The sequence below is a fragment of the Daldinia childiae genome, assembly GCF_008694065.1.
Source record: "Daldinia childiae strain JS-1345 chromosome Unknown Scaffold5, whole genome shotgun sequence".
Lineage (NCBI taxonomy): Eukaryota > Fungi > Ascomycota > Sordariomycetes > Xylariales > Hypoxylaceae > Daldinia > Daldinia childiae.
Window position 1 is genome coordinate 2,701,473 of NW_022984646.1, and position 25,536 is coordinate 2,727,008.

Here is a 25,536-nt window from a genome sequence, read left to right on the forward strand (position 1 = left end):
TCTCACAATTACAATTACATTACAATTACAATTATACCAGGTACCTAACATACCTGAGACACCTAGAAACAAAATAACAAGCAGGTAAAGAAACAATCACGACGCAACGTACATTAAAAACCTGAAGCCAGGTAAACATCAACTGGTAAAAGCAATCATTTTTGCTTGATTAATACACACGCCTAGAAATATGTGTGACGCAGTGCCTCCTATAACTTGAGGAATCCCGAATGCTTTTTCAATCCTCGTCACAAGCACCAAAAAACAGTGCCAATACAAATGCTGGACTCTGCCTAATATACCCCCCTTTTTTCACCATGTACGCCCATTTATTAAGTCATTTCGAATGAAGACAAATTCATTACCGGTCCCTTTCCATACCTAGTAGCAATCTTCTACTTTTTGTTCGCGCTCTTGTTTGCTTCCAATATACCCGCCAGCTGCTGCGCAGACTCTGGCTTTTTGACCTGCAGAACCCACGTTTCGAGACCAGATCCCTCGTCGTTTGCTGCCACAAAGTTGACCGTCTTCTCTTTGGCTTTATATTCGATATCTGAGAGGATGGCTTTATTCATCGCGATGTGGCCTCTCGGCTCGGCACGTAGTAACACACGGACGGTCCCGCTCGTCTTGTTCTTAAGAACACGTAGCGGTCCCACTCCCTGAGTTGACCATGGTGACTTCCTTTCCTCTTCATCGTCGCTGCCTTTAACTATAGGCACGAACTTGATAGCCTTGGCACGCACTTCGTGCAAGATCATCTCGTCCTCCTCACCTGGTCCACCAGTGATGAGTGATATCTGCTCTTGTGGAGCTTCTTCGTCATCGTGCTGAGTCTGTGGCTCTGGTGTGCCGTTCACTGGAGTTGTACCTATGCTAGAGGGTGCAGGAAATGGTGAGTCTAAGCCTGTCAGTATATCATGTATACTTTGGTTATGAAAGTACTTACTGGTACCTGTAAAGTCACCGCCAGCCTGCAAGAAGCTCCCGGTACCTGAAAAAGACGATGTCGGTTTGGGGGCAAATGGATTCGAGATGTTCTGGTTTGGCGTTGCTTGAGTGAAGCTGAAGCTGGGGGCCCCGTTGGCCCCGTTGCCCCCATTAGAGGATCCTCCAAAGAGAGAGGCTCCCTGGTTAGCTGGAGCCGGGTTAGGCGTAGATGGTGCTTGTTGGCCAAAACCGAAGGTAAAGGAGGAGGATGGATTTGGTGTCGATGGCTGGGCACCAAACATAGGCGCTGCCGGCGGTGGTGCGCTCGAGGCAAAAGGGTTATTGAACGATTGTCCATTTCCCCCAGCGGAAAAGGTGAAACCGGAGCCGGGAGCAGCTGAAGTATCCTGGCCAAAAGTGAACGATGATGAACCGGTTGTGGGAGCTCCGAACTGAAGGTCAGGCTTCTTCAACTCGGTGTTGTTGGACTGGCTGCTATTGGTACTCGCACCGAATATCATCGCTGGCGCAGGTTGTGTGTTGCTGGGAGCTGGGGATTGGGCTCCAAAAGTGAACGAGGCCGCCTTAGGGGGGGCACTATTGAAAAGGCTTGACGAATTCGAGGTCGTAGGTTCTGCCTTCTTCTCGGTAGGGGCTGGGTTGGAGTTGAATGGATTACTCGTAGTTGAAGTATTTCCAAACAACGAGGATGCTGTTGTCGTGGCGGGTTTCTTTTCTGCGGGCGTTGCCTCACCGTTCTTAGCGCCAAAAATATTTGTCGAGGGGGCCGGATTACCTCCAAACAGCGAAGCTCCCATTGTGGTAGTTGGCTTAGGTACATCAGAGCCGAATAATGATTTAGACGTAGGCGTAGTAGGTGTAGTCTCTGGGTTTGAGGCACCGAATGTAAAGCTTGCTGATTGTGGCTTGCTTGAAGTATCGAATAAAGACTTTGCGGTATCAGAACCATTGGTTTTGGTATCACCCGCGCTAAATGATGCCGAACTCGAAGAGCCACCGAACAAGTTTGATGCAGGTGCCTTTGCAGTGTTTCCGAACAGCGATTGGCCGTTAGGGGCCCCATTCGTTTGGGATTCAGTTGCCTTCACGCTACTGTCAAATAATGATACGGCCTGGGATGGAGTAGTCGTGCTGGTTGAAGCACCGAAAAGAGACGTGGGCTTTTTGGAGGTTGAAGGTGTCTCGCTAACTTTTGACTCCAGAACGACATCTGGATTACCCTTCTGCTGCTCTTTAGCAGTTGAAGAACTGGTCTCATTTGCTTTCGCGGCATCACCAAATAATGATTTAGTAGGAGCCGGGCTGAACAAACTAGAGGTTGGGGTAGACTTCTGTGCCGAGAAGAGAGAGCTGGCAGTGCCGTTGGGCTTCATTGGAGATGAAACAGACGACGTGGTAGACGCGCCGAAGAGCGATGCTGTGCTTGGCTGGAAAGCTGGGTTGGCCGGAGCACTGGCTCCAAAGAGGGATGCTGTCGATTTTGCTACCTTTGCAGCTTCTGGCTTGCTTGATTCGTTGGTGGATTCTAGGTGAGAAACTGTTGCTGGAGGCTTGGTAGCACTGGATGACGGTGGGCCGAAGGATATCGGGGTTGTTGACGCATTGAACGTAAAGTCACCCGGTTGCTTAGCAGGAGTCTTGCTCTGTTCTTTTTCAACGATAGGCTGCTTAACTGGAACAATATCGCTTTCCTCTTCTTCATCAGCTGTAGCTCGAAGCGGTTGTCCATTAGACCCCATTTGAACTCGACCGAAGAGACCTCCTTTCGAAGTGAGATCGCTAGACTTGGTCAGGCCACCGAAGAGATTGGAAGCGGCAGTGGTGTTACTGCTGGAAAATAGAGCTGATCCGCTCTGGGCAGAAGGGGTGTTTGTGCCGGCACTACTAGCAACACTGGGCTGGGCACTCTGTGATGCCTCTTGGCTATCCGCTGCTTCTTCTTCCCCTTCCGATTCGGTCTCAGTATCGCCGCCATCAACATTGCCATTCTCATTGCCGCTACTATTCGCAGAACTTTCGGATAAGTAGCTGAATATGTTACTAGTGGTTTTGGCTGGTACTGACCCAACCTTATGTTCGGTAAGTACTGACCCAGCGGTGCTACTCTCTTCAACAGTCTCAACAGTCGCGGGTTTGAATATATTGGTAGATCCTGCGAAGGGGTTTGATTTTCCGTTTAGGTTGGTGTTCTGGGATTCGTTCGACTTCTGAGATCCAAAGGGGGCTAGGGGAGCCCTCTTGATGGGCGAAGTACTTCCACTCTGCGCTCTGTTGAGAATACTTTCAAACTTGGATTTGGCGGCAGTTGGGGTGGCCTTTTGTACTTTATTGGGTTGATTCTCATCTGGTTCATCAGTTTCGTCAGCCTTACGCTTACTCTTCTTGAAGGGAGCGGGTCCCGTGAGAGCGGCTTCGGTCTGTTCTTGAGTAACATTGCGACGCTTATTCTGATTGGCAGTCGACGCCATTAGTGCGTTATCCTTTGGTGCCAAGTCCTCCTCAGCTTTGCGCTTCGTCGACACGGCCCCCAAAGTCCCAGGACGACGACTACTCTGGACTGGAGTTGCCGGTGCCGCTTTCTCCGCTTGCGGCTCCGGCTCCGGTAAGTTGTGGGCTGCTCTCCATCTCTTGAGCACCTCTTCCGATGGCTTCACGTTCTTGAACTCATACAGCCCGTATCGTAGCATGATTAATCCCCTGCTCTTCTCATATTCCTTCGCGAAGTTCATTATGTTCAGCTTCCAATCCTTCTTCGCGAAGATCTCATCAGCAGCGTATTTTAATCTTCGCAAATCAAGGACGCAGAAAAACCGTCGTCGCTGAAGGTCATCGAAATTCGGAGGACATTTATGGGCTAGGAACTGATCCGCGTAGATAGTACCTGTACGATTAGGATCGTCGGGAACCTCTTTTGATAAAGCCGCGCCGGAGAGCTCCGGATCGGGAGATGGTATCCTCATCTTGAAAGGCTCAGCTGAGGCTATACCATACATGCCACCTTGTGTAGTTTTCTGGGGAAACTTGCGGCCGCCTGGGGTTGTCTTTGTTACGTCCGCCGGTAAGCTAGGCGCAAATTTCATAGTACGGGATGTTTGTGGAGTAGAAGTACGGAATAAATCGCGACCGTATGAGTTATTCGTCGCTACTTTGCCCGTGAGATGCGAAGTGCGCGCTGGAGATGGTTTATTCATGGGAACGAGTGACGATCGGAATCTGCTTGCTGAAACAGACCTGAAAGGTGTCGAGCCCTGTTGACCCGGCGCGGGGCGAGGTTTGAGAGGTGTGCTTGAATTCATTGTGTGTATAGATGGTTATCAAAGGATATATACTTCCTAGATAACGCGTGATGGTTGAGGTTGTTAGAAAAGGAAAGAGGACGTGTGCGATGGATGATAGACGCGTCGGGGAGGAGGGGGAAAGGATGAGAAATCGATGTTGGGATTGCCTAGGCGACCGGCTGCGACTAAGCCGGAGACGGGTTGACGAATAATGAGGTGGAATGAAGACTAAGGTAAATGTAGAAAAGCCTCAAAGGCAAGTCTCAAGGGATTCCAAAATATGTTGGCATGCGATAATTGAAATAAATTCGAAAGGGTAAGTGAATTTTATTTGATGGATGGCCGGTGATCCTCAACACCTTGACGACAACAAGGCCAGGAAAGATTTTGCTTCTGGAGAAGAAAGTGACTGGAAGTGATGTTATTATTTGGGGTTCTAGTTCCGTGGCTGCCAGGGAAAAAATAAGGATAAAATTGGTACGTACCTAAGCTGTGACTGTACGTGACAGTCAATTAGGTGTCAATATCCACCTACAGAAGCTTGTATTTTTAAGTAATGGCCTCATTTTATTGGACAAAAACTTAGACGCGCTTTGCAAATATTAGGTCCAAGTACCAATACATTAGATACATTTAAGCAGGCAGCTTCCCATTTTAATAGCTTCTATGCACGGACCATCTTTTTCGGACCCGCTATCTTTATGTAAGGTAGGTATTTTAGTACATAACACAACCCATTCATCTAGCGCGCGCATTTAGCTTTGCACCCATACAGTACAAAAGACATACACGTTACATGTACCTTAGGTACCTCCTGGCTTTTAATTCGCCGTTTCTTATTGATACCTCTATGTCAGAAAGTACCAGAAAGACATGATGGATTAACCCATAGGATAGAGATAATATGATTAATCTAACGAATATCTAGAATTCCGCAATATAATTGATTGACTGTTCTGATTGGAATGCTCTTGTGAATAGTAACCCACCATGTCTTTCTGGCACTTGAGGACATGATGAAGAGAATTATATGACTAGTAAGGAAACGTCCCTTATTCTATGGACAAGTAATTTGGACGAAATAGGGAAATTTGTTGCTAGATTTGGTATGTACTGGTCAGCTTATATCTAATAATTAGTCTAAACGCGACATTACATGTCCATATGTTTACTATTAGGGCATCAAAAATCGACATTGCAATATACAGTAGAGTTTCTAGTTTCGCATCACATGCTGGATTCGTATATACACACTTAAGGTAAACTTGTAGTTTTTCAAGAGATTACCCAAGGCACTTTAAATTTATGAGGGTTTTAAATACTCTAAAGCTGCTTACTATCTTATACAGCTCTTGATTCACGGAATTTCCACTTCAAAAATCATTATGACAACGAACTAAGTTAATTGGCTAAATTCAATGACATAACACCTTAGTGTCGAGTATAGGTATAATTAAAACAAAAAAATAAATGGGACGTGATTTGCTTATATCGTCGAAAGCTTAATATTATACAGGGCTACATATTAGCAACAATCCAACATCTCATAGCTTCGCCTTTGTCTGTGCTTTAGCTAGGATAGGTTGTAGCTTAGTCGCTTTCATCACGTCGCCCTTAATCTTTAACTTTCCGGACATGAAAAGTCGTTGCGCATTAGCCTGACCAGTTACGAGCTTGCCAAAGTCTTCGTCCGAAAGCGATAGAGTAACTATGTATCGTGGTGGATTAGTATCTAGTTCCGCGCGAGTAGATTCTATAAGTGAATTATAGCGGAGTAATACCTGTTGGCTTCTCGCCTAGACCCGTAGCGACGGTACCTTTCTCTTTGAGGTCGATATGCCAACTCTCGGTCTCGCCGGCTTTATTCTTTATGTTAAAGGCGAAGATGGCGTTGCCTTGCTTGATAGCGTCTTTTCGGTCGGCTTCGCTTTGTAAAGCCTCGTTGATAGCTTCAAAGGCTCCCGAGGAAGGAAACTTGTCTGCGGGAAGAGGATTAGTCTTTTATAAAAATAGTTGGAGGAAGCGCGCGACGGCTAGTGTTATATCGGCATACCATTCTTTAGACTCATTTTTGCGATATTAGTTAAATTGATAATTGATGCGATTGGGAGATATAGGTTGTAAAAGATGCTTGGTAGGTGAGCACGCGAGATAGAAGATATAGAGAAAGTTAAGTAATTCGGAAATTGAGGAAGCTTCAGCAAAGTTACATAATGTAAAGTTGATGACGCCGTTGCTTTGGGTGTTGCACGTGTCAATTGAACCTCGGTCGTTTCTTTAATTATTCATGTGCTGCCAGGGAGAGTGATTCATTTAGGTAAGCAAGATCAACCAACAATTCACTTTCAATCTATCAGCCACAAATACGTCATGTAATTACATTGGAATGTAAGTTCCCGTCTTCTGAAACCACCAGCCTCATCTCCCTAGCCACTTCGTTCATCAGCGAGTAAAAGTTCTTTAAAGTTTATGTACATTTTACATCTTACACCTTACATCTTATATCTTACATGTAAGTCAATTTACATGCAAGTCAATTCTTCGTGTGGTAGCTCGATACGATTAGGTATCTACTCACTTAAGTAAAATCCCAACATTCTGGCTCAGGGCCGACCTAGATTCACATGTTGCATGAGGGTACGGTTCCGCGGGCTTACGGGCTTGCCATATCGAGACCTGATAGACATGATTCTGTCAGCCGTCTGCACTTAAAGGGTATTGTCAATCCAATAAAAAGCCTTGTTATATACCAAGCGATGCTCCCGTGGGGAATCCCTGACATGTCGAAAATTCCCCATCATCTGATCTCTTCTTATCCTCGTTCTATCTTGTGAATTACTCATTTCCGGCGTTACCCGTCGTCTCACTGCTTTGGTATTCATACATACACAGGCACCAATGCACCGATATTAATCGAGTAACCCATCGAAAATTGCCAAGAAATTGTGTGTGTGCTGTCATCAAGGTTCAGACACTAAAGGCGGGAATTCCCTACCCGAGATCTCTTGTCTTCGTATCTTCCTATGAGAATCTCAAGTCGTACAAAGGTATCCGTTGCTTATAACGAACTCGGGAACAAGGGATTTATGGGATTTGAACCTTTTGTTCTGGCGTGTTACAGTGGCATAGCATGACGTATAAGCAAAGACAAGTATCACAGATATTCCGTCAGCATGACTGCTTAGCGAAGCTTTTAGCATCGAGAAATCGTACCGTTCCTGGTCGCCGAACTACCGACGGCTGGTCTCCTCGCCGACTAGCTATCAATATTACTTTTACCCCTACCACAGGCTGGTTAGATTCATATTTTGGGTTTCTCTTTTTAAAAATTTGGCGTTTTATTAGCATGTGTCTCGACGTCTCGAATGTTTGGGTGACAGTTGGTCGGGGTCTCATCCGGTCACTCGGGATTTGACTGGTAGCAACCCTGGTAGTAAATACGTCTTCTAATTGGTTGGTAGGGAATTGCGGAGATCCTGATACTTCTTAATTGTACGATATCGCTGGAACCAAGTTCGAGAGCCAACGTACATCCCTTGTATCAAGCATCCGGGGACCATCCTATCGACAAAGTTACCCAGGTTGGCTAAACCATACATTTGAATCGTTACAATGCGTCGTATGATGGCAGATTCGAGAATTAGATAACCTGAGTAGACTATCCCTTCTGTTATCGGACCAGAGTGGATAATATACCCCCTTCTACCTCCGCATCTGCGCCGCTGGGCTGCCTTTCCCAGCCTCGCCACCGTAAAGAAGTCCAAAACCCGTTTTGAATATGCAAGGCTCGGAACCCGTGGACAAGGTCTCAAGCTAAATACTTAGGCGTACAAAATTCCGACTTAGAACGCCGTAGGATGGAGACTGTTAGACGAGCGCAGGGGTGCTGGACCTGCAAACGTAAGTCTTCGAGTATAACATCAGCATTCGCGACACTTACTAACCATTTCGGAAGGACGTAAGATCGGATGTGACCGCGGCTATCCAGCCTGTAACAACTGCCTTCGCACCGGGAGAGAATGTTTAGGCTACGGGATCCGTCTCGCGTGGCCAGATCAGCCCGACGGTAGACGTAGATTAACTCGCCTTCCGGACCACACGATCCACCATCACGAAATTGATCCCAAGTATTATGGAAAACAGTTTCTGAATGTGACTTACTCCGACTTAGCTCTTTCTAGGAAAGGTATATCGCCTATTTGCCTATCGATCATTCGTGCTCAGCCGCGGCCGGGACGATGTCTCCCTTTATTCACAAATCTTCATGAGAGGGAGTCTCATCTTATTAACTACTGTAAGAGCGGGCCCATGACATATCAGATGAGTTCCACCTCGAAAGATTACTGACGCTTACTATATCAGATCAGAATAAGTTGTCTCAGATGATATCCACAATTGACATCAACAATGGGTTCCGCGACGATTTGCTGCCTATGGCACTCTCAAACATTGGCAATGCTTCCAACGGTCTTCGAAATGCCATGCTTGCTGTAGCCGCTTTTCACCTCTGGGGTTCGGAAGAAGCTCTTTCCTATAAAGCCGATGCCCTTCGATCCCTATCTTCTTCTCTATCGAGCGAGTCTATTGGTATAACCGAGACGCAGCTAGCTACGTCAATGATGCTCTGTGTTTACAATGTAGGGACCTGTCTGGTTATTCTCCATGTATGATTATGCTAATCAGAGATAAGGTCTTCGACGAGACCGAAGGTAATTGGAACCTACACCTTCGCGGAGCCCAAACTATTCTTCAGAAGCTCGCCAGTATCCACGGTGGGCAGTTAAAGTACGGCTTCTTATACACGTGGTTCCTTTACCATGAAATTTTGGGTGGTTTCAGTCAACCACTTCAGTATGGGAGATGTCCGGCATCTCTGCAACTTCTATATGACACGGACTTTGATAAATCTTTGGTATTATCCCCCGCAGACTTACTAACCGAAGATAATTGCGACTAACAGCCCATAGATCATAGGATCGCTCGGATGTTCCGTAGAGGTTATGGAGATCATTAGCTACGTAAACGGACTGCGTGCTCTCGAGCTTCGGGGCGCGTCCCTAGACTTTAGCCCGGAAGAACGTGCTCGGAGGGCCGACGAATGGCATGAAATCGAGAGCCGAATAACGAACCTTGAACAGCATCTAGATCCCCTTGATGCGAACCATATACCACCGATAGAGAGGACTCGAATTCTAACGACCGCCGAGCTTTATCGTATTGCGGCCTTGCTCTACTTACAAAGAACAGCCGAATGTACACATACCCAAGATCTTAGGTCAGTGTACTTGGAATACGCGTTCGCTGCATTAAAGCGCCTCGATGTCTGCACGAGTCCATGGCCGCTTTTTGTTATCGCTTGCGAAACTGAAGATGATCAACAGAGAATAAGGATCCTTCAGACACTCGATAAAATGGACAACGAACGGCACATTGGAAATGTGTTCGTTCTACGTGATATAATCGAGTCATACTGGAAACAGCAAGATCTCCAGGCCGACAGCGGCCGAATCTCTAATACTAAATGGTGGAACGTTGTCAACTTAGATATCGCTGCACCTTGGTGTATTTGAAACCGACATCATCATCAGTCGAACTCCTCCCTATCGCCGTCACGTCATCATCGTCATCATAATCATCACCATCACTACCACTATACCCCCCTATAATTGATTTCTCACAAACCATCTTAGCGACCTATTTGAGGCCGCCCCTACTTAGACATCTTCGTCACGTGTAAGTCTTGAGTGGGATTTACCAGCAAGCTTAGCAGGTCCGGCCTAGCGTAATGACCGACGACATCGATGAATGCTTTGGGATAATCGATATCCCGCAAATTAATATCTGCCTTGAGGATAGCCTCTTCTCCAGCGCCAATAGGTTCGCAGAGCGGCTTGCCGTCGGGCCCGAAAATCATGGAAAAACCACCGCCAGGCTGTAAGGGAGTTATGTTAGTAGTTTATGGAGCAGCGGAGAGTGAGGGTCTTACCGTCTTGGTTACTGGGTTACCGGAAAGGTTGTTTTTTTCCAGGTTCTTCTCGGTTAGGATTTGTGACGCGACGAGGACGAAGCACTGCCCCTCTATAGCCATGAACTGGCTCGCTCGGTAGCTTGCCTCTCCCGTCTCATGATATAGCCAAGCAATTTTGGAGGGATCTGGCATTTCAAATTCTGCAGGCCAACTTGATATTCAAATCAGCAGGGGTTTTTTTTTGGGATTTTTTTTTTTTTTAGGGATGAAAGCTAAAAGGATGTTTAAGACTAACCTTGCAACATGTATTTGAACCCCTTGCGAGTATTCGTAGTAACGAAGCAAAGGTTGTAAGTGCTCCCAGCAATTCAAGCCACCAATATTACCAAATTTTGATGGCACCACACACTTAAGCGATTCGGCTTGGCCTTCACCCCAGATAGTTCGCTCTATGTGTGTGGGCTTTATTTTCCGTCGGTGGTGGACTATCTCACCTTCCGGCGAAATAAACGATTGGGCCATGTAGAGACTACCACCCTCCCTCTCGCTATATCCGAGAACCACAAACATCCCCGCCTTTTTTATAGCGGCAAGGATACGTCTCATGTGGTCTGAGTCTCGGGGCATCGAGTTCGCCATGTATTCGTGGATGATATGGGTGTTCTCGATGACACTAGAAGTCCACATGGACCTAGGTTGAGGCAAACAAGTCGACGTTAGTGTTCCAATCCCTCGGAAATTCATGACGGAACTTACCACGGGTATCCAGGAATCCACACCTCGGGAAACCCGAGCACCTGGACGCCATCTTTAGCAGCTTCCTCGATAAGGGAGATGGTCTTGTCGACGGCACCATTAAGGTCAAGCCATACCGGCTCAGCCTGAACGGCACCGACGCGAACAGTAGTGGACATTATATCGAACTGAAGAGTATAGCCTTAGGCTGAAGTTTTGGAGACGATGTGAAGAGGAGCCCAGCGTTCCAAGCAAGCTATTGACGATCATATGCTTGGACTTTATATACCGTCGTCTATCTCGTCTGCAGAAACGTCTCACTGCAGTGCGGGGAGATACGGTGTCTGCAGTCAGCAATCAAACCCCAGACACAGCTCAGTTCATGCTAGAATCCCGAATCCCTACGGCTCTACTACTACCTCATGGTCCTATTCTGGACCCCTACGGCCGCGTCACGTAACAAGCCGGGTCCGATCATTGGCCATATTGGAGCTTTCAGCGTTTGGTGGCTTGGCGGGACCTCCTGACACTCGTTGCATCTTATGCCGCAGGTCCACGACCTCACTACATTACCTTGCACCGCATCTCCAGCTTGCAGCCGGTGCGTAACCCCTCAGTGTCGTAGCATTAGTATGTACTCCGTCATACTACTTTATTATAAAGGTCTGCCACACAGCGCAGTCGTAGTAGCAAAGCTTATTCAAATTACCTCTGTTAAGTCGGCCCTTATAAGAAGTCCTATTTACAAACTCGACTGGATCCTTCGTCGATAGGTACACGGCCGTGAGATATTCATCCTTTCTTTGTATCAGCGATCGCAGAGTCCTTCCAAGCTTTCTTCTATGATCAACTAGCGGCTCTTCAAACCCAGCTTCCGCGTGGGTCCCTCGTCCAGAACCGGGAAAGCCTCGATGCCAATGCGGCACGAAAACGGGAACAGGCGCTCGAGCCTCGACCAACGTTTGGCTCAACTGAGTTTAGTCTACGGACAGGACGATTTTTTCATTCTCTTAGCAACGTCCTACTACCTCTCTCACTGGTAATATCCCGCGATCATGGGATGTTTAATAATCATATGAAACTTGATAATAATAATACTTTTGATATTTAAAAAAAAAAAATTTTCAAATAACGTATTTTCTTCAGCACTCTCACGTAATAAGCACTAAGACCTGTCATTATCTCACATTTGGGGCTCCCGATTCCTCTGACGGCATACCCATGGTTCTGGAATACACGTGTGCAACCCAAGGCACACGCGGTGGTAATATGGAATATGTAGCTCGAATTATCCGGACCAGAAATGCTGCCCGCGGTCCCTATGTAATCTATCGCTGTCATCAATCTGCAAACCGGGCCACCACAACTGTTCCCGCCTGCTTCCAACCGGGCGATAGATAGATACCTGACAACGTGCCCATGATCGGGATTTAACAAGGTTCTGACAGGACCCTGGGCTTGGCTGGGCCGGGTTTTGGGTCTCGGACGGCGCAGCTGTAGGTTCATAATACATAGATAGTATATAGTTAGGTACGTAGGAATAACTTACCCTCTAAGCGGCGTGCGAACGGCGGTAAGCTCGGGGAGACGGGGAAAATATAAAACGGGGGATGGGAGCTGGGAGCTGGAAAGATTGGAGATTGGGAAACATTATAGATTTATATATATATATATGCCACATCAATATTTTCCCTTATACACACCCAGGCAGGCAGGCAGGCAGGCAGGCCTACATGACGAATAAGCCTCGTCCTACCGTCGACGGATGCAGTGTTACGTCCTTTGCGTTTTTCTGCAGCGGAGACGAAAAAGAAGGAGCGGTGAATATCGAGTCATATCTGAGAGAGAGGACGGCAACGGTTTCCTGTGAAACCCCCTCTTCTCCCCGGGCCAGGCCAATGATAAAGATGGCTGGGGGGGGATGAGACGTATGATTGGTGGTGCTGATGTTTCTGCAGGACAGGCAGGCTGCCGGTTTGGGGACCTGGGAGATATGTAGGTTAGGTACCTGGGTAAGTACCTACATAGTTATTACGTGAGCTTGTTGGAGCAGGTTCCAGCGGCTTGGAGATAACAAACATACTCGTGAGCTAGGTAGCTACCCGGTAAAGGTGGCTTGCTGGGATTCCCAAAGCTACCTAAGCTAGGTAGCTAGCATTGAAGCCATTGCTACTACAGATTACTACTACAGGTAATTAACTACGTACCTCAGACGGACGTATCCGTGTCGGTTGGTTGGTTGGTTGGCTGTTAGCTTCGGTGTAAGTGTGTAAGTGTGTAAGTGTAGGTAAGTGTAAGTGTATTATACACATTAGCCATGTGTATGTAATCTGAGACAACGTCGATGATCTAAATAATAAGAACTATATTTAAAGGACGTACCTATCTGCTTATCCCTCGCCCCTTAAGTCCGTCCCGACTCCCCCAAATGTCTCATATATATATGTATGTATTCATTCCCTTGACTCGTCGCAGAGAACCGGAACGTCGCACAACAACGATTTTGGTACTTCCAACTCAACTCGACTCCCTAACCTAACCTAACCTAACCTAACCTATGTCTATCCAAAACGAGCCCCTGCCTCCCGGGGAGGGCCGTCTGCAGCCGCGGTTGTCGAGGCTGACGATGGTCGCTCTGACGTTTGCTATCCTCAAGTAAGTCGGTCCCAATCAATAACCCGGTGTTCTAGAATAGCCGACTGGCGGCTAACTATAGCGCTCGTTGTATGTATAACAGTACATGGATCGCGCTAGCTGGATCAATTGGCCTCGTTCTGCCCTCGGGGGGCTCCGTCTCGTTCCTGTACGGCTTTATATTCTGCGTCCTGTGTAACCTCGCCCTCGCCGCGAGCCTCGGCGAACTAGCTGCGATATGGCCCACGGCAGGCGGCCAGTACCATTTCGTGTATGCGCTGTGCACGGATAAGTGGAAGAAGTCTATGGTGGGTTATTTTTGAACTCTAGAGACTCGGTGGGGAAAATGGAATAAATAAGGAAGGGGAAGGGCTGACTTGTGCGCATAAACTAGAGCTTCTGGGTTGGTTGGACGAATATCGCGGGCTGGCTTACGCTTGTGACGACTGAGGGTTTCTTCGCTGGTAAGATTCTCTTTATTATTCCTTTCTATCTGGTGCTATAGTATACGTATATGTATACGTATATGTATACATATACTAGAGGGCAAAACAAGAAGTTGACATGATATTACTTTACCATACACAGCGCAATTCATATCCGCCGCCACAGTCATCGCCTCCAACGGCGCCTACGCGATCGAAGAATGGCGCACATACCTAATCTTCCTCGCCATCCTCACCTTCACGACCGGCGCCAACATCTGGGGCAACCGCATCCTCGGGCGCTGGAACGACGCGGCGCTGTACTGGTCCTTGCTGGGCGTAGTCGTCATCAGCATAGTGCTGCTAACCACGTCGGACAAGAACGGCGCCGAGTTCGTCTTCGCCGAGTTCCAGAACTCGACCGGCTGGTCCGACGGCATGGCCTGGATCCTCGGCCTGCTGCAGAGCGCGCTGTCGCTCATCGGCTTCGACGCCGCGCTGCATATGACTGAGGAGATGCCGCGGCCGGCGGTCGATGCGCCGCGCGCTATTATATATGCGGTGGTTGTGGGGGGCGTCACGGGCGTTGCGTTTATACTTGTTATTCTGTTCTGTATTACGGATCCCGATACCGTTCTTAACACGCCGACTAAAATGCCTATCGCTGAGTTGATCCTCCAGGGCACGGGAAATCGAGCCGCGGCTACGGTGTTGACGCTGATGCTGGCTGTGTGCTTTATTAATGGGACGAATGGATGCGTGACTAGTTCGAGTAGGCTGTTGTATGCGATGGCGAGGGATAAGGGCATTGCGTATCATCACTAGTAAGATCACCCCTTTTCCTCCCCATTTCTCTTTCTCTTTCTTGTCCCTCTCTCGACTAACTCTCCTAGCTTCGCTCACATAACGCCCAAGCTCAACGTCCCAGTCCGCACCATCGTCTTGACCTTTGTATTCAACGTACTCTTCGGGCTATTATACCTAGGACCATCGGTAGCTTTCAGCGCATACGCGGCCAGCACGACCATCTTCCTCAACATGTCGTACGTGATCCCCGTCATCGTGCTATTAATCCGCGGCCGTGGTGTTTTACGCCAGTACCAGGCTGAGAACACGTACTTTGCGCTCGGGAAGGGCGGCTGGGTGCTTAATTCCGTTGCTGCTGTGTTTGTTATCGTGACTTCTGTGGTACGTATACTTAATTTGCTTCTATCACTCGTTAACTATAGGGGTCTGATATAAAAGAAATAAGGAATTGCTGACTGGTGTTATTAGTTCTTCTGCTTCCCGACTGGACTTCCCGTTTCAGCAGATGAGATGAGTAGGCAGTCCCTTTATTCCTATTCATAAAATCTAGGGACCATAAGAACTAGATCTTACTAACGGCAAACAAACAGACTACGTAGTCGTCGTTATCGGCATCTTCCTGGCATTAGTCGGCACGTTCTGGGCCACATATGGCAGAACCTTCGAGGGCCCGGTAATTTTCTCTTTCCTTTCTCCCTTTGCTTATTTCCTCATATCCTCCCTGGAGGAGGGGTCGCATGAACTAACACTGACTTACTTCTATAGACATTCGAAGCCATCATCGGACATGCGCCCGGAGACGAGGAAGATGCAGGAGCAGCAGCTTCCATCCCTCCCTCAGAGAAAGAAAAATAAGCGTCTAATTCTTAGGATGAAAAACAGGTTACCTCCTAAAATGGAGGCATGCATTATTAAGATACCCCCGTATTGATTTCTTCCGAGTTACTAGGCCAAGATATAAAAGCATTTAGATGCATCCTATCATTCATCCCGGCAACTATAGTACATATTCGAGGCGTTCACAGTTTGGTTATAAAATTTACCAACTAGATGGAGTTTTGAAACTTAGACAAGATCATGAAAGACATTTATTTTGACACATTATAGATTTAAGGGGAATGGGGGCTCGAAACGACATCCTTCCTTAACCTTTTTTATAGGCATATATTCCATTCTTCGCGTCCATAATATTTTAGGTAGTTGAACTATACCAAGTAACTGAATAAACTTACTTTACTCGCTTCCCAACATAAATAGACCTTGCTCAATCTCATCACATTACAGCCAAAACCCAAGTAACAATCATAACTTAAACAATATATTCATTCGTGATGGGGTATTTACATGATATAGCATATCTACTCTTAACAAAGCTCTCAACATGCCTTAATCCGTCTAGGACTAGGTGTAAGTTCATAACCGATCCGCAACCTTATACATGCAATGAATTTTCTCTCGTAGGTCGAGACGAAGCTCTCCGTAAATGTCAGACCTGTGACTGGCCAGGCCGGGTATGTGAAAACGCCGGGTAATGCGATGATGATTATTGAATCCTTTGCGGTGTCCATCCTACATTGTTCTTGTCCTGCCCGAGTCGTGTTTGAACGTACTCGCCATTCTAAAAAATGAATCTTGGAAGAAAAAAATTGGTTGAGGATGATGGTATCCTCGATTGGTCACCAAAGGACCTGCTCTAACTTGACGTAGAGCGTTAACGCCGCCGAGAACGTTCGTATCGCTTACATCCAATGAAGGGACGACGGCATATGGAGACCCTAGTTTATTGGCAGGCGGAATTTGACAACCTTAGGAAAGACTGAGTTCCAAAAAGTAATCGACGGGTCAAAAGACTAGCTTGTCTAAAGCTAAATAAAATTTTGTTAAACCTTGACGCAGCGGAAAAGAGAAAGGGTGACCCCAAATTTCTTTCATGCCAAGCGCTAGTTGAGTTAAGAATAAGGGAGGTTCGATTCGCTCTTGTACCCTGGTTCCGTGGGCTCGACATCTTTTATGGGGTGAAGCAACATCGGTGGTAAGCAGGGACGCCCATAGAGTTCTTCCCACTCTTTGCCACCTACGTTGGTATCTTCCCAACCCATAAAATTTAGGTATAGTCGCTGGGGTGGGTTTGCCCTATAGTACCAGGTGCTCCCGCGATATCTAGCTTCTCGTCCCCAGCCCATAGCGGAGCCAACACCTCCACTTTCACCCTTCGGACCGCCATTAAACCACTTAGCGAGGTCCTCGCCTTTCCAAGGTCTATCGAAGAACACGGGCATCGGGACGTAAACTGCCTTGAGGCCGTGGAGGAGCGCGGTAGTTTGCGTGACCATTTCTGACGAGATATGATTTCCACGAAGGTTCTCGACGTGCATGATGTCAAGAAGCCTTTTGGACACTCTCGAATGCGTTACGATGGTAGCCCTCCTCGGTAGATCTGTAGTTGCGTGTGTGGAATCATTAAATCCCCAAAGCTCATTACCACTGATCCAAGAACTATTAATGGGGTTGAAAATCGGGGCAACGGTAATCAGATCCGCCTCTTCACCAACGCCCCATACGTAGTTGTCATCTTCTGGCTTTGCGACAGGTGGCTTCGGCCCAATAGGGTTAACAAAAGGCAGTTTTGGAGGACCCCAAACTGTGTCCTTTCCCGATATACGCTCGACTTCCTTTCGGAACTTCGAATCGTAATCACCGTGGACGGATGGGATATAGTAGCGTTCATTGCGTTCCCATAGTCCTCGGCGTGGCTGACGCTTGGCAAACGCGGCTAACTTCTCGACGAAATCGTAATTATGGCCGGTGACTCTTGCATCTATCTCCCAGTTCCAGATATAGTCAAATTCGGGGAACTCTTGGGCGAACTTCTGAACTGACAGCCACTGCGAGACGTGTACAGTCGCCTTCTTAGGGTCGATCTTAGGGTACATAGTCTGCGTGGCCTCATCATTCCAAAGGATAGCAATGTCCCTAAACTCAGGAGGCACATTCCTCTGTAGAACGTATTGGTAAGTTTCTTCATCCTCCCAAATTGCGTAGGAAGTGTCTTTGACATGGACGAAGAGGAACACTTGATATAGACCTCCGGTGCGCAACGAAAGCTCAGCGATTAAAGATCGAATCACCTGCTTATCATTCTCGGTATATTCCTTGCCGGTATATGTCCGCAGTAAAAGTGCCGTTCGCTCTTCGCGGGCAGTAGTAATTTTAGACGTGCCGGATTTGCGTTTTTCGAGAAGACCCCTCCTTCGTCGTATTGGTGCGCCCTTTTTCAAGTCCTCCTTAGAGTGGGGGGACTCCAAGGTACCAGAATCGTTCTCGTTATCACCATCTGCGTTCGTGACGCTCGAATTTTGACGTGCGTACACTGTGGTGAGGTATGGATTGGACTGCCCCTTCATGTCGTAGCGTGCCTTATTCTTCAGGGCACACTTCTCTTGCAGCTGTCCCCAGCGAACACCGTCCCAATCGACCGAGGAAACCGAGTGGTCATTGTCCGATTTATAGCCGTAAATACCTAACCGTGTCTCGCGCTCGTAACATAAATTCCCATCCATACCAAGGGCACTGTAGCTTCCGAAACCGGGCTCGGGGAACGTTTTGGGCTGACCTTTAAAAACAAACACATCCCCTACAGGTGCACCACCTGGCCCTTCGCAAGGTATAAGTTCAGCTCTTTCAGCGAGCCATGTCTTTTCGTTGTACTTAGGATATGGATTGTAAACGTAAGGATTATGCTCGGTAAATCTCGGTTTGCCCTGGGTCTGTGCTAAGTGATCCTCGATAGTTAGAGATCGCTTCTTGTCAGTATCCAAAGTATTGAGCGTCTGCCCAAATAAGGTATCGGCACCAGGCTCTCTGTACTATCGTTAGAACATGCGACAGTGTGATAAACAGCCAAACATACTTAGCAAGTGCCTCATATTCTCGATCAAACTGCTCCCGCAAGTCTTCCTCTCTTTGCTCCTCTTCCTTGTGCTTCTCTTCCTCTTGCTCTTCCTCTTTCTTTTGCTCATGTACTTCGGCTTGAGGATGTTGATTTTGCTCGTTGTTACTAGGACCGGTCGCTGGTAAGGGAACCGGGGCTGGGTTGGTCTCAGTGTTGCCTTTTAGAGGAGCTTGTACTGGTCCAGAACTCCCATCAAACCATCTCGCCGTATGAGGAGTGGTAGAGCCATGCAGCAAGGTCCAGTACAGAGTCGCCGCAAAGACTGCGACGAGTAGGAGACCTTTCGGTCGCAACAACAATCGACGGGGTTGTACCGCCAACATGTTTTCGAGTTAATTGGAAGGATAGACGCGGCTTATGGACCGGGGAGCGATAAGTCGGTATCGCAAAATTTATGCAAGATCGAGAGATAGGAACATGGCGAGATCGTTAAAATTATCTCTTCAGACCGAATATCGGTGTTTAGCTAGAATCGAGGTGGAAAGTCAATTGCGATAGTTGCTTGGTTGACTTGAAGCTTGTATAACGGATTAGATTCCTAGCCTAGGAATTTGATTTACGGCTCGCGGCAGATCGGATTTTAATGCTGTACCAAATAGTTATCCGAACGTACTGTCTCGTCTACCGTAGTAAGCTCGAAAATGCGACTATGAAGAAAGAAGAAGAATAACAATAAATGAGCGTAGGAGGTTAACGTGATAGTAGATAACCGGTCGGATAAAGAAGATTACGACAGCACTCAGAAAAGTCTGAGGCGAAGTATAAAAAGTGGTGACAAGGTATTGTATAAAAAGATTAAAAAAAAATGAAGGGTGAATCCCGTAGGAGAAAACAGGTCCGAGGGATGTGCGAATAGAAGGGGAAAAAGAGACTGGGGAGCGCAAATCTCGCGATGTCTTGGCCGTGGTGATCAACACCAAAGCAGATCAAGTGGGATGCTTGAAATTGAGACCCCCTTCACTCTCTCCCCTTTTTAGGAAAAAAGTTGAAGGTTCAAAAGATGAAAAGATGCGCTACAGGGTCACGATTACCGACACTTAATTGTAGTAGCGCTATAGGGGACTTAGATGTGTTAGTTACTAGGGTGGGTAGGTATTGCATACATCAATGTTATATTTCGACAAGGTGTTCTTACTATTCTTAATGTATTCTTTTGCGTTAAGGTGGCTTGTAAGATACATGAGAAGTGTGGGGGGACTAATGACTAATTTCAGTCTAAGAGGTTTCTAATACAGGGTCGAGTTAAAGTGAAAGTACATAGATTCACCGGTCGTGCATCCCTCTTGCAATATCGTCAATTTAGTGTGATGGCCCCCATACTTCTCTCCATGTAAGACGCTTTGTTCATATTCTGCTCATATTCTACCCATATTCTTTAGTAAGTGTGAGAATATATTATGGACAAAGTAGGATAAGACAAGTTTGACATGGCTAATTGTTTAAATCTGCTGTGCAACTCAGGTACAAGAGGGGTTTAGGATAGGTATGTTTAGTTAAGGTACCTAATGTAGGTACCTATTATTATGAGGTATGTATAATGTAGCTTAGGTACTATGTACCTCCTAACCTAAATGCTGCGTGGTCGATTTAGCGTGGACGGGTGGCTGCTGCAAGTCGTAGTGAACTCAATATTACACATCATCCATTACGCATGCAACACCTTCTTCGAAATTATTAAACATTTACATATCAATTAATATCTCTCTTCTACTACACGTTTTTGTTTATATTCACTTTCTTGAAGAGTATATGTATTCTTTATCTCATCATGTAACTTGATTCTTTTCAATAATTTACCCTAGAAATTTTTTTAAGGGGAAGAAAGCTTCATGCTCTCCCTTCCTGCATATGCCGTAGTTAAATTGACACGATAAGGTGTTAAGGGTTAAATTCGTAGGCGTAATTTGGGAAATGCCGATTGGAGGGTCTGCATTGTACCTTGTTTAATAAGATAAGAAAATTTAGACTAACTTTTTTGCCTTTCCTATATTCTTGCCCTGCGGAAATGATACTCCACTTCTTCATTGCACTAACAATTACTACAATAGTATATCATCCCTTCTTATTACATAGACTATTAGTATAGGAGGTATACTCTATCAACTTAAGGGTCACAAATATAGCCCAATAGTCTTTTCAATCACCCTTCTCAACTACCTAAGTAGCTACCTACCTATTTAAATAAACCAAAGGATCATCGAGTCTGACATAATAAAGAATAAAAGTCCTATTATCAACTTTGAAACCTAAACTCGCAGCCTCCTACTCCCGCCGCAACCTAGTCGTTGGATCTAATATTCGGAGGCGCGTAAAATGCAAGCCATTGAATTCTATTTCTACCTAGGTAATTTATCTAAGCTACGCTAATACAACAAACTAAACACAAGCTATAGAAACAACGGACTAGTTAAAACATTGGCAGTTCTTCAACACTCTCACCGCATTATGTAGTTTTGGGGCTAACATGTAGAATAGATGCTACATAGTACTGTACCTCTAAAGTTGGTGACACGGTTCCTCACAGTCAGGTACAAAATATACTACATACATACGTACCTAATATAACGGACGGCTCGCAACCATTCATAGCTAGTCGTCACGCCATGGCGCAAGGGACGCACGAAGCCCACGCAGAGATCGTCATCGTGCAGCAACCTAAACGATCCAATCAAGGAGCCTCTACCAGCAGCTTTATCTCTTGCACAAGCTCATGTCACATTCGCTAAACTGTCCCCATTCGCCAAGTAGGCTTGCCTGTTTCGGAAGCACGCATTCTTCTTGGCCCCTCCTCAAATCTTGTACGTATCAGATTTCATCGGCCCGCGTCCGAACAAACGTGGCCCCCCGTACCTGCACTAAGAAGCAGATCAGATAGATGAAGATGGTTCGTTTATATCCAACAGGAGTTTTTACTCGGACGTTAAGGAAAGGAAACAAATAGATTATAACTAGGACTTATAAGTTTACAATAAGCGCTTATCCACCAACCAAAAAATTATGAGGTAGGTTAGGTAGGTAACCTACCCAGTCTCTCCATTACAGCCGCACATAAAAATATCCCCTCGAATATTTCCGTAGTGCCTATTATGATACCGCACATCTCGATGATCATAACGACCCGCGTACATACCTACGTACGTGAGCACCCGAGACCAACAGTTGGGATCTTCGTGATGACGTGACATTGGCGACCGTAGTATGGGTAGTATACAGAGATAACAAGACCGAACTAGAAGTCTGAGCTGTCAAACAATACGTATAGACGCACGCATGTTGACCACCACATAAGAGATAGTCGGCAGTAGAGCCAGCAGTAAGGTACAGGATAATAATGTATTACGATGCATACCCAGGTAACCTACACAACAGTCGGTACGATCGATCCCGCATACTTATTTAAGACACCTACCTACCTATTCACCAACACCTCATATCAATACCCTTCACCTTACTACCTAACCACTCACCACTCACTCCGTTTGTCTAGACTACCCTACCCCGGCCACCTCCCCCCATACGAAGAAATAAATAAATGACTCCAATAACGGCCGGTGACAGGCTCTACATATTAATTACCTACCTACCTTCCTTACCTTGTCCACCCAGTCCCAAGCCGACCAAACTAAACTAACTACCTAGACAGGTAGGTACCTAGGTAAACAACCGCAAATTTCCGTGCGACCCTGCGGCTGTACCCGGGGACAGACACCCATGATTCTGCCGTCGGATGCGGCCAGCCAGCCTATAGGCTGCCCTGGGTAAATCACATACATACACCTACACATACGTACTAGGACAGGGTACTACTACTACTACTGCTGCTGCTGCTGTTGTGATATATACCATTGTGTAATAGTGACGAGCTGGAGTTCGTTAACCATCCCCATTGGCACGACCGTTTCAACAAGTGCCACCAATTTCGGATTCAGGAGCACGAAGGAGGCAAGTAAGCGAGACAGGAAATAGATCGTATCTAGATAGCATCACCAAGATCGTATACCGTGCCAAATCCACCTGCTTCCATAGTCACACAGGCAAGAGACGTGGTTGTATGAATTTGTCGTTTGATATTACTATATCTGTCTACTCTTATCAGAGCAGACTAACTACCATAGCTGTGCACAAACGGTGTAGCCAAAGCAGTATACTACTGGTGATCTACAGCTTATCGCTCGTGCTAGATCGCCCATCACATCACTCCACAGTTATACCTCTTCCTCCCCTTACCCATTCTCCCCGTATCCCCACCAGCCGCGGTTAGCCAACGCTGGTTCCCACACCACATCGTCCAAGGCACCCCATCGTATCCATCCTACGGAGCCTTTCTTTAGCATCCTCCTCTAACCAATCCTATCCTATCCTCCCATCCCACTTCAACACATCTCCCATATACCCAAGGGGAGACGTGAGCGGCGATGTGCATCGGGCCCGCCAACCCCCAATGCAGGTAGCCATGGTCCGAAGGAAATAGATCTCCAAAGTACTAAATTAAGATGACAAAATGATATGGATGCACGTCATCTGATTATAAAGCCGTAACGGAAAAAAAAACAAAAGGCGGATTTCTCGTCAAGGGATCCATAAGGTAAGCAACTAGGAATTGCGAATGGAAGATCGAAAGGGTATATGCGACCTATAAAAAATTCGAATGCTTTCCCGGAAAGAGGAACCCCCCAAACGCCGATGCTGATATATGATGATAATAATCGCACAGCCAGCAATATGGCGAATCGGCGATGTGAAAGTCGGTCGAAACAAAAGAGAGGCGTGTCGTCGTTACAAAACAAGGGAAAATAATAGATAGGTATACGTATAAATTAGGAGCATAAATGCTTTTATATCATGCCCATTCTCGTCATTCTCTTCTCCATCCTCGGCATCGAGCTAGCTAGACCGCCACGGCCTAGAGCCTGACCAGGAGCTAGACGGTTTCCGCTGGGCAAGCCGAATGGCCTGTTGAGTCCCTTAGGACCCGGACCCATGGGACCTGGGCCCATAGGGCTCGGTCCCATGAACCCGGGGCCGGAGCGAGGTGGTCTCGGCGGTGGAGGTCCTTGCGCGCTTGGCCGGCGCGGAGGGTATCCCGGTCTCGGTGGTGCTTGCTGTTGTTGCCTTTGGCCCTGCATAGCCCACTGCATTCGTCTCCAGGCGTCGCGCTCGCAGTACGATTTACCGTCTACGTCGAAATAACCATCACGTAAGACGATACCGCAGTCACCGCATCGAAAACAATTCGGATGGTGCTTCTTAGAGGATTCATCCTCGAGGTATTGCCCCTCAATACCTATATTACAGCTTCCGCAGAGACTGCCGTTAAGTTTGTGATAATGTTGTTCACAGTACGGCTGGTCATTTAAGACATAGAATGTCGAAGAGGAGAAGGGTTCTTGGCATGTCGTACATACGAAGCATGCCTTATGATAACGTCCAGTCAACCGCCCATCCGCTGATGAGATCGACTTGCCCGTGATGGGTTGTTTGCACGCTTTGCAGTTACCACGGGAACTTTGGCTTTTGGATGCTTGGCGGTTATGGGTTGGCCGAGTCGGCGGTGAGTCGCTTAAACCCTTCTGAATAGCGGGATCTCTACGATCCAAGGATTGGGACGGAAGCGGTGGTATCGCAGGCATATCTACTCTCGGATCCTGTCCCCTAAAGCTAGCAGGATCTAGCCTAGCACTTTCCGAAGGTGTACGCTGGCTATTAGGTCTTAACGGCTCAGGACCTCTCTCGGATAGCGATCGGTCTCTAGGTGAGGGGGATTGTGGTTTAGTTTGCATTGCATCCATTGAAGTTTGCAAGTCATCTAATAGGGTATCGAAACCTGACATATCGGACGGCCGCCGTGCATCTGGACGGGACCTTACCGACTGAGCCGGGCTTGTGTTCGAACTAGCTTGACTAGGACGAGATGAGTGAGTATAGCCAGAGTTGCTAGAAGATTGTGATATTGAAGATAAGTGGTAACGATTGTTAGTATTAAATTCGTCGCCAAGGTTAATAGAGGGTTTTCTGTCGCCATCTCGTGTTGATGGGCGTGAGGTTGTTCCTTGTAAAGGTGGTGGTCGTAACGCATCCTGCGCTCCTAAGGATGGCCGTTGCGACCGTTCATTAGCCATAGCCATCCTATCCACAACACTATTTGATGAACTCCGCATTCGATCGGACTTCATACCGGGTGCCGAAGGCACACGTGCTGGTACGTCAAAAGCCTCATCATTTGTTTTGAGGAGCCTCTCCGGAAACGTATCGGAGCGCTTGCCTAGGCCAATTGGCGGCGGCTCGAAGTCACTGCTACCCCTTAGCGGCGCGCCGAACCCACCATACCCGTTACTTCGTGGTGCTCTGGGTGGACCAAGGGCAGCGCTGCTCTTAGACGAGGTCGAGCCCGAAGTACCTGGCCTCTCTATGGAATACCTAACTCGCAATGAATCGTCATTTGATTCTGCTGTGTTGTCCCGGCTGCTGTTCCGCGCGAACGGATTTTTCAATCCGGGTCTTCGGTTCGTCTCAAACGGTCCAGGCGCAATAGTGTTCATTCTTGTTAAGAAATTTGTCGGCTTATTTGGGCTTGTGCCGTAAGTAGAATCGCCTTCATACGATCCTGAGTCTCCGAAGCCTCCATATCCACTTCCACTTGGCCGCCTGGGCGAACCTGCTATTGCTGGTGCGAAGTAGTCATCTTTGCTAGAACCGGCCCCAGGCCGTTCATGCGTTGGTGTTTTTGGTGAGATTGCCTGTGATCCAGTAGAGGCGCTTACCGGCGTTAGTTGATCTGTCTTCTGG

General features: G+C 47.2%; 6 protein-coding genes across 6 annotated transcripts; 2 read left to right on the forward strand and 4 right to left on the reverse strand.

Moving 5' to 3' along the window:
* Positions 1-395: 395 nt before the first annotated feature.
* Positions 396-4,247, reverse strand: GL218_05866 (Nucleoporin nup61; the record flags this gene model as incomplete). Its single annotated transcript, XM_033582558.1, has 3 exons — positions 396-901; positions 950-2,979; positions 3,043-4,247. 3 exons carry the CDS (start codon positions 4,245-4,247, stop codon positions 396-398), a joined length of 3,741 nt encoding a protein of 1,246 aa, XP_033434448.1.
* Positions 4,248-5,773: 1,526 nt separating this feature from the next.
* GL218_05867 (Fatty acid-binding protein) lies at positions 5,774-6,298 on the reverse strand (the record flags this gene model as incomplete). Its single annotated transcript, XM_033582559.1, has 3 exons — positions 5,774-5,937; positions 6,011-6,208; positions 6,283-6,298. 3 exons carry the CDS (start codon positions 6,296-6,298, stop codon positions 5,774-5,776), a joined length of 378 nt encoding a protein of 125 aa, XP_033434382.1.
* A 1,788-nt stretch (positions 6,299-8,086) lies between these two features.
* Positions 8,087-9,799, forward strand: GL218_05868 (uncharacterized protein; the record flags this gene model as incomplete). The annotated part of the gene is made up of 5 exons (XM_033582560.1): positions 8,087-8,129; positions 8,185-8,523; positions 8,592-8,866; positions 8,920-9,141; positions 9,197-9,799. The coding sequence occupies 5 exons, from the start codon at positions 8,087-8,089 to the stop codon at positions 9,797-9,799; spliced, it is 1,482 nt and encodes a 493-aa protein (XP_033434678.1).
* A 140-nt stretch (positions 9,800-9,939) lies between these two features.
* Positions 9,940-11,111, reverse strand: GL218_05869 (uncharacterized protein; the record flags this gene model as incomplete). Its single annotated transcript, XM_033582561.1, has 4 exons — positions 9,940-10,161; positions 10,216-10,408; positions 10,493-10,888; positions 10,954-11,111. 4 exons carry the CDS (start codon positions 11,109-11,111, stop codon positions 9,940-9,942), a joined length of 969 nt encoding a protein of 322 aa, XP_033434677.1.
* A 2,378-nt stretch (positions 11,112-13,489) lies between these two features.
* GL218_05870 (Choline transport protein) lies at positions 13,490-15,653 on the forward strand (the record flags this gene model as incomplete). The annotated part of the gene is made up of 8 exons (XM_033582562.1): positions 13,490-13,587; positions 13,670-13,874; positions 13,961-14,030; positions 14,155-14,815; positions 14,885-15,179; positions 15,267-15,312; positions 15,389-15,471; positions 15,564-15,653. 8 exons carry the CDS (start codon positions 13,490-13,492, stop codon positions 15,651-15,653), a joined length of 1,548 nt encoding a protein of 515 aa, XP_033434262.1.
* A 1,094-nt stretch (positions 15,654-16,747) lies between these two features.
* GL218_05871 (uncharacterized protein) lies at positions 16,748-19,073 on the reverse strand (the record flags this gene model as incomplete). The annotated part of the gene is made up of 2 exons (XM_033582563.1): positions 16,748-18,659; positions 18,709-19,073. The coding sequence occupies 2 exons, from the start codon at positions 19,071-19,073 to the stop codon at positions 16,748-16,750; spliced, it is 2,277 nt and encodes a 758-aa protein (XP_033434263.1).
* Between the last annotated feature and the right edge of the window lie 6,463 nt (positions 19,074-25,536).